Genomic DNA, 8,790 nt, shown 5'->3' on the forward strand with positions numbered 1-8,790 from the left:
AAAAAGGACCTGGAAAGATATATTGGCGCACGATTAAAATAAAATAAAATAAATGAAGAATAAAATATCATATTTGTTATAGTGCTGCATTTTTTAATATGGTTCATCATTTTGCCATTATTACTCTAGTCTTATCATAAATATCAAATATAGCCTTCAGACAAAGACATCCACTTATATTATGTCTTAGGTTATCCCATATAATTGAACTATTCAAACAGCGAAGTTATAATCTATATTAAGAAACTGCAATTCGTATTCTTCCTCTCACATGCACTTAGTCATTGTTTTTATCATAGAGAGTAGATAAAAAAAATAGTAATTGTGACACTTCAATTTTTTTATTATGAGAATCGATACTAGTTTGTTGAAGAATTTTAACAAGAAATTATCATAAAAAGATTTTTCGGTTTTCAGGTGTCAATTTGGGATTGGAACACATGTAAATACTTTATATTTATGGCAAACATACTACTCATTTGATTTGTAGTAATATGTACATAAACTACTATTTGAAAGCATAGATTGACATTTATTCACCTTATGCTATATTATTTTTAACTTATAAAACTCATGCACTTCAAATTTCCTTGATGAAAAAGCTTTATGATAATTAGCTTCATACTTTGCTTGAAATTGAAGTTTCGCCCCTTCCTTAGAGATGGTTGATAAAATATCTGTAGGTGGCTCCGTTTATAATCAGATTGCTGGCAAGTATTGATTGAGAAAGATGATCTCAATGGTGATGCTCAAGGAGTGGCCACGTTTTCCTTTGCAAGAGGAGCAATCTCATCACCTTCAATTCCAGCTTCACTGCCAGCAACGTCTAGGCTCAACAACACTTTTTCCCATTGTTTGGCTGGTCCCTGTATCATAATAATCTCAATGGTATAAGATAAACAGAATTTGCCTCCTTGGTTTATGCCTTAGAGGATGCACCATTTTTTTATCACACATGCTTACCTTCCATGAAAAGTCTTGGACCATGCAGTTCTTGATAATCTTTTGCATGACTGGGGTACCAAAGGTTTCAAGGGCTCTCTTTACGGTAGATGCTAACTTTTCCACATCATCAGGATCAACTGCCTCACACTACAGAAAAACCCCAGTAACAATCTTTCAGATTCGCTTCTCTATCAAATAGAAACAAGACAAGACTATTTTTCTACTTTACTTACGTCTACGTGGAATGCACCCATGTGGAATCCAGTAAAGCCTTCTTTAACGGTGTCAACGAGTCCACCTGTGGAAGAAACTATTGGCACCTGTTGAAAACATTTATTGTTTAAAGGGTCAGAAAATGTTGTCCCGTAACACCAAGGTGTAGTAGATGCTAAGGAAATAGAGAAAAAGAGGCCAATAGTCTATACCGTTCCATATGGCATAGAATGCAACTGAACTAGACCACAGGGTTCAAATCTACTTGGGATTATTATGAAGTCAGATCCAGCAATAATCTTGTGAGCCAAGGGACCGTTGAATTTTGCTATCCCTCTGGCCTTCTCCGGATAAATTTCCTCTAGTTTCTCAATTTGCTTCTCCATGCTCTTTTTGCCAGTTCCCTGGGGAAGAAAAAGGGATAGAACCATGAGCATATATAACTTTTATCTTTTAGCTGTATTAGTAAAATGGATTAATACCACAAGAACGATCTAATCAAGACACTTACAAGAATTATGATCTGAACATCCTGGTCAATGAACTTTGGGATAGCTTCCACAAGAATATCTGAACCTTTCTGCTCTTCAAGCCTACCAATAAAGCCTATCAGAGGGATATCCCTGTCTACAGGTAAGCCAACCTCTGCCTGAAGGGCCTCTTTCAGCAGGCATTTTGCTTCCATGACCTAAGAACGGCAGTTTGATAAGGACTTGCTAATTTCTAAATATGATCCACAATTCCATATCATTGAGCAAACCATATCTAATCACAGGGAAGATAACACTTACAGTTGTTGTATCGAAGTGTATATCTATGAATTTATCAGTTTTTGGACTCCATTCCCGAATATCCATGCCATTCACGATACCAGAGATGCCACTTTTGCGAATTATGTTGTCCAATTCTACACCTCTATCCTCTCCGGAAACAAGTTCCTGGGCATAATATGGACTTACAGTGAGCACTAGGTCCGATTCTATTATTGCAGCCTTCATCCAGTTAAGTTTCCTTCCCTTCACAGGCTTAAGATGCCTGAGAATGAAACATAAGAATATTAAAGATGTTATAAGTAAAATACTAAATTTAGAACATGTAAGTCTTTTAGGAACAGATAAGGGTGTCTTACCCATCAGTAAAGTCAAAAGCGCTCCTGTATTCATTAGGTAAATTGAGAAGAGGGAAGTCTTCAAAGGCATGCCTACCCTGGTATGCTATGTTATGAATACAAAATGCAACCTGCCATGATTGGACCAAGGAAAGTCAGTTTCCCTGGAAAGATTAAATGGTGATTGATGAAGACAAGCGTTCAGAAAGTTAATAAAATCCTTACCTTTGTGTTTCTATAAATCCCCCTGTTCTGGTACATTGATTTCAAGTAGCATGGAAGAAGAGCAGTGTGCCAATCATTGGCAATAAAGATCACATCTTCACCTGCCCGAAGACAGAGAAACCTTGTAAACTAAATTTAAAGGTTTTCCTTAACCGAATATCGAAGATCAAGGAATTAACCAGAGAGCCATACCATATGGTCCCGAGAAGTACTTGTTGCTGTTTAAGTTCAAAACCCTTGGTGCCTCAAGTGCAGCCTGAAAGTTGTTGAACGCAATGATAACGTCATATCCAGAATCAAATCTTATAGTCAATTCAAATCCATGCTCTCATAAAATGTAATCAGCGATGACGAATTAAAACTGAAAATGGCCGTCGAGGTAGTCGACAATGTTACATGTCTCAAGAGAAGGTGGCATTTCTTTGAGAAATTAAATCAATAGATTCAGACTATTGCGTGTGTTAGCAGTAAGGGAAGCGAATTACCGCGGTAATATTAGTTATGAGCTATAGGATATGCAGTGTATCATGAATAAAAAATTATGCAGGTTAAACTACAGGGGAAGTTACCTGGCATAACAAGCTGAATCGAAGTTGGTTATCTTCATAATCCTCTCCAGCTCTAGGGCCGTAGAGTTTTGAACCGGTCTTGCCCCACACCTTTTGAAATAAAAAATGCAAGAAAAATGCTTAGTTTAATTTGAAGGTGTTATAGAGTACTCTATCCTATAAATATTGATGCCAACAAAAGTATATTATAACCTTCGCAAGGAAGCATGGGTGGTCCACAAAAACACGATCAACACCTCGCTTGTAGCAGTGAAAGAAACGAACAGTCTCTATTCTATCTGCAACTTTGACCTACCAAAAGAGAAGAAAGAAAATGAAACAGTTCAATCAAGAACCAAGAGTTAAGTAGATTTGTACAGATACATTACTAGAACGAAAAAAGTACCTCCACCGTCACACTAGTGTCCCATGCATCCTTGTATTGGTCGTAGCGCGGTGACACTGTCATAACACGGTGTCCATGCCCCTTTATCAAATAGCACAAGACTGGGTTAAAATAGTGAATTATTTATAAATATACACACACACAGAGTTGGTCTTATTATTTTGTCTAAAATTATATCTAAATTTTTTAATATTTTAAACCTCAAACCAACTATAATATTGAATATAGAACAATGAAAAATAATAGAAATAAACCATTCATCTACTTAGAATATAGACATATCAATATAATTGTAATTTTTTATTTCTTATTCTTTCATGAAAATCTGAAAATTATATTATTTTTCTAATAATATTTTTATTCAAATTATAAATTACACATCAAATATAAAAAATAATAATAGATGATCAAGTCTATTTTTATGCAAGTCTTCGGATTATATTATTTTTTAGCACTATTTTTATTTAAATTATAGATTATAGAAAATAATAGTACATATATTTATATTTAAATAAATATAAAAAATTAAAACTAACATAAATATTAAATTTTAACTCATTAACATAAGGTAATATAATAAAAATTCAGAATAATATTAATTTTTATGTTTCTCTTTATGAACTCAGGACTTGTCTTTCTTTGAGATTTACTTGAGTGATTAACCTTTTCGTTTGGTACCAGATCTTTTAACCTTTTCAAATAGGCAACTTTTAGATAAGATTTCAGAAAAAAAAAAACTTAAAATAATAAGATTTTATTGAAGGAAAACATTTAAAATATTATTTATTTTAAACACTTGAAATCAGTTGCATGAACCAATATAATAAAATAATGGAAGCACCGTTATTTTGTGAGATCTATTCCTCCATTTGTACAATTTTTTTTTCTAACTAGATTTATTAGAGTTTTTGGCCTTTGAGCTGGATTTAACAGAGTACCTTTTACAGATCTAACTTAGATTTTCTCCACAAAACCTGGTTTAATGACAGTTTAATAACAAAACAATTAAATCAGACAAGAGAAATAAATCAATTAATCCACTTACAGCCAAAGCTGGTGGAAGTCCTCCGAGAACATCACCAAGTCCCCCTGTTTTACTCCAAGGTGCCACCTCAGCTCCCACGAAGATCAAGTTCATCCCGCATTCGATCTTCCCCAAAACCCTCTCACGTCCACTTTTCCCACTCTTAGCAGACAAAGAGCTTCTCGTTTTGGTCGCATGCGTGCTTAGCACGTGCACCTTGTCCAGAGATCTCAATCCATCGTATTTCAATTCCTGCCTAATCAGGCTCACCGGAACCGAAACCGATGATTTCACTTTCGCCTCCACACTCCAAGCTGTGCGGTTTGACGCGTAGGATGCCATCGACATTGTTGCCATGCTAATGCCTTCTGCATGCAACACCAGAAATTCATCATTAACAACACAATGATGGCAGTAACTAGTCCAAGAGATCAAACCAATATACATGAACAATACATAGTTAGCATTACAGTGTATTGAGAGAAAATGCTCAAGATCTAAACAATCGAATAAAATGTGTAGTAGCGTAGAGAAAATCAGTGTGAAACATGAACAAAGAGCATTAGAGTTTGTTAGAGAGAAAGTTAAAGTGACTCACGGGTTACGGAGGAGTTGTAAGAAACAGTGACAAGAGAATGAATGTGGTTAGTGCAAAGAGAGTGTTTGGCGTGAAGGAAGATAATCTGAGTAGGGTTTATTTGTAGCAATGTGGAGCCTCTCCTGATCCTGCAGTGTAACGAAACGTGGCAGGCAGTGACAAATTTCACGCTTACGCACCGCGAAAATCGTAGCATGTGGGATCAAGCACGTGCGAGTATAATAGCATTTTAAGGTAAGAAAAATTAGATTATTTTCACCTAGGTTTGGTTGATGCTGATTTTGTGAGTGTGACCAAAAGATTGATTAGCTATGAGACACGTAAGAGCCAGGTGTGTAGGGTAATGAAGAATGTGTTGCAATGGGTGCTGAATTATTATTAGTTGACTGAAAGAACGGCTTTCATTTTCTGATGGAAGTGAAATGGGATTTCGATTTTTCTTTGGGGAGAAAAGGAATCAAAGAGGGAGCAGAAAGAAAGTAACAAGAGTGTGACAGAGATTCATTGGCTATGAAACAAAAAATTGAGAGTCCCACATCACATACAACTCAAGAGCATGCAGTGAAGAGAATCTCTCAGCCACCGCATTTAATTTATTTCTTAAAATTATTTATTTAATCAAATTTAATTATTTTTTTAAATTTTATCTCTTAAAGTAAAACCTTAATTTCTATTTATATTTATTTAGGTTTTTAATCATTATTCCACTGCTACATCTTTTTTAACTATTGATTCAGTGCTATATTTTAATTAGTGAGAAATGATAATTATTTAAATTGTAATAAAAAATATTTGTTTGCATAATTATTATTGAAATTTAATTTATATAAAAAAATTGGATTACAAAAAAATTTAAAATCAATTTAAATTTATAAAAAAGGCAATTACCTAATATTAGATATAGTTTAATAATTAATTTTTATTGTCTGACAATTTTTTAATTGTTACAAGTTTTTCAGTTTGAAGCATATAAATACAAGTCAAAGAAATTATATTAAAAGACTTCTAAGATTAAATAATTGGATAAGAATATAATAATGTATGCACAACAAGCTCTTATCTTAGTATTGCTGCACAATTAAGTAACTTGTGATAATTTCATTTATATACTAATTAAATATATTTTTGGTCTATGTAGATATAATAATTTTTAATTTTGGTATCTTGTGTTTTTTTTTTGTTTTCTTTTTTTGTAAAATTTCAAACTATTATTTTTAATCTTTATAAAATAAGTAAATTTTTATTTTAGTCTTCTAAGTGAAATTCTATTTATTATTAATACATAAATGGATTATTATAATTAGTCTCTGATTGATGAGATGAAAAAGCTTGATAATTGACACAGAAGGTTCCAAATTTGCTTGAGGGTACACTGTATATTAACAAAAATTCTTTATTTTTTCAGTTTTATAGAATTTAAAATTATTATTCTTCATTTTTATATAAGACATGTGAATTTTAATTTTATTCCATATAAAATATTTTCTTTTGTTTTCATTTCTCAAAATTTTTAAATCATTACTTTTAGTCTTCGACCCTTATTTTAAGCATATTAAATTAAAACTATATTATGAATAGTAAGAGTCTTTTCTTGTTAAGTATGACATGCTATTATATCACCACAAACAAATATGTTGTATTTGAAATTGTCAATTAACATTTTTTAATACTTAATTAATTATACAGTGTTATACAATATTATTTAAAAAATATAAAAAAATAAGTAGTATATATCTACGAATTGGATATTATGATATAATTAAATATTTATATCATAATTTATAAATATTCATTAAGAATATTTATTTAGTATTCGTCACCAAATTTACTCACTCATATATATTTCCCTAAACATAATTATATCTTGTGAAATAATAAATTTCAAAATAATCAATAAATATATATATATATATATATATATATATATATATACTAAATTTTATTTTGATGTATATATGTTTTTAAATAATAATATTATTATTAATAATGTTGATAATAATTATCACTGTGATTTTCATGCACAATATAACAGAACAATAGTAATAAGGATATACTTGGTGACACTTCTAATAATTGATATGGTACTGAATGACAATATGACTATAATGAACATAAAAATGATTGTTTCTAAGAACAAGTTTGTCGTTGTCGGAGTATATCTTTATCTTTTTTAATGTAATTTAATAAAATGAAATGTTCTCTTTCAGGGAATGAACGGTGGAAGACGAAACACAATCAAATGGCCCAGTTCGTAATTTAATTTTAAATTTATTTGAATTGCATGTTATTAAAATACTTTGTGTAACTTCAATAACTTTTGGTTACTATTAAAAAAATAGCAATATATTATTAATTTATTATAATGCATGATCATTTATGTTATCCATTCAATTAGTAATTAATTTATGTAGTAAGGTGATATTTTAAAAAATTGTATCATACTTGTAATTAAATACTCTCTCAGTTCCATACGTTCTCGAAAAAACAAGCTAAAATTAATTATATTATTATAACATTAATAGAGTATTAAATATATTTTTTTAGAATTATCTTTAATTAAGAATTAGTAGACAAACAAAGAGTATATTAGAAAATTCATAACATTTCCTAAAACCAATATCAAACCTTAAATATTCCATAAAACAGATTGAAAAAAAAGTACATAATTAAAAAAAAAATGTAATAACTAAACTTTAATGGTATCATTTTCCACAAAATTATGGCTTAATATGAATTAGTAGACAAACAAAGAGTATATTAGAAAATTCATAACATTTCCTAAAACCAATATCAAACCTTAAATATTCCATAAAACAGATTGAAAAAAAAGGACATAATTAAAAAAAATGTAATAACTAAACTTTAATGGTATCATTTTCCACAAAATTATGGCTTAATATTTCAAAATATATATAAAAAACAATTAAATGAAAAATAAATAAAAATTACAAAATAAATAATGTTAATATATAAACTCTTTTTTATTGATACATTTTAGTAAAGTAAGTATTTTAATAATTTTTACTTTTAATTTAAAATAAAAAAAATCAGAAACTTTAGCACAACAATTTGTTGCCACTTCATATTTCCCACTCTTTAATTTTTTGCCCTAATTTTGACTTCTCACTCTCATAACATCATCCACTACTTAATTCTACTTCTAACTCTATTCTATTTCAACAACAAAATGGAAAATACAATTTCATTCCATTACTATCAATGACTTTTCAAGATAATTGTACCAAATAATTTTCTGATTTTCCAGCTTCTTATTTAATTTAGTCAGGTTCTTTTGCCAAATTTATTAACATAATGCAACTATGCTTTTAATTTACCTTATTTATAAAAAAAATTTACAAATATAGATAGATATTTGGAATAATGAAGACGATCAAATTATAACCTATCACAACTTAAAATAAACTAGTTTTAACATCATATTTATATATGGGTTGATATTTATTTATGTGTTTATTAAAAGAGATTTAAAGATTAAATAAAAGGAAATAATAAATATTTTAAAATTTATAATTAAGTTTTGGATAAATGAATTTGGAAAATAATTTTCAATAAATAAATAAAAGAAACAAAGCAAATAGATATGAGAAAGAAATAAATTGGATAAGTAAGGAATGTGGATTAGTGTTATGTGAGTGTTTTTGATTTTGTTTATTTTTTATTTTAAATTAAAAATAAAAATTATTAAAATATCTTAGGTTTAAA

At 29.7% G+C, this 8,790-nt stretch overlaps 1 protein-coding gene across 2 annotated transcripts; it reads right to left on the reverse strand.

Moving 5' to 3' along the window:
* Positions 1-424: 424 nt before the first annotated feature.
* LOC124832294 (granule-bound starch synthase 1, chloroplastic/amyloplastic-like) lies at positions 425-5,223 on the reverse strand. 2 transcript variants are annotated; one of them, XM_047306472.2, is made up of 14 exons: positions 5,068-5,223; positions 4,491-4,837; positions 3,446-3,526; positions 3,253-3,351; positions 3,061-3,150; positions 2,684-2,747; positions 2,492-2,592; positions 2,288-2,397; positions 1,950-2,193; positions 1,670-1,846; positions 1,371-1,562; positions 1,179-1,265; positions 964-1,092; positions 425-866 (listed from the first exon to the last, which is right to left on the reverse strand). In XM_047306472.2, the coding sequence occupies exons 2-14, from the start codon at positions 4,824-4,826 to the stop codon at positions 750-752; spliced, it is 1,827 nt and encodes a 608-aa protein (XP_047162428.1). In that variant the 5' UTR covers positions 4,827-4,837; positions 5,068-5,223; the 3' UTR covers positions 425-749. The 2 variants fall into 2 exon arrangements, with proteins under 2 accessions (XP_047162428.1, XP_087954820.1); XM_088098694.1 differs by having other exon boundaries at positions 4,491-4,834; positions 5,068-5,193.
* Positions 5,224-8,790: the final 3,567 nt, after the last annotated feature.

The sequence above is a fragment of the Vigna umbellata genome, chromosome 9 (genome assembly GCF_029865625.1).
Source record: "Vigna umbellata cultivar VRB3 chromosome 9, Vumbellata_1.0, whole genome shotgun sequence".
Lineage (NCBI taxonomy): Eukaryota > Viridiplantae > Streptophyta > Magnoliopsida > Fabales > Fabaceae > Vigna > Vigna umbellata.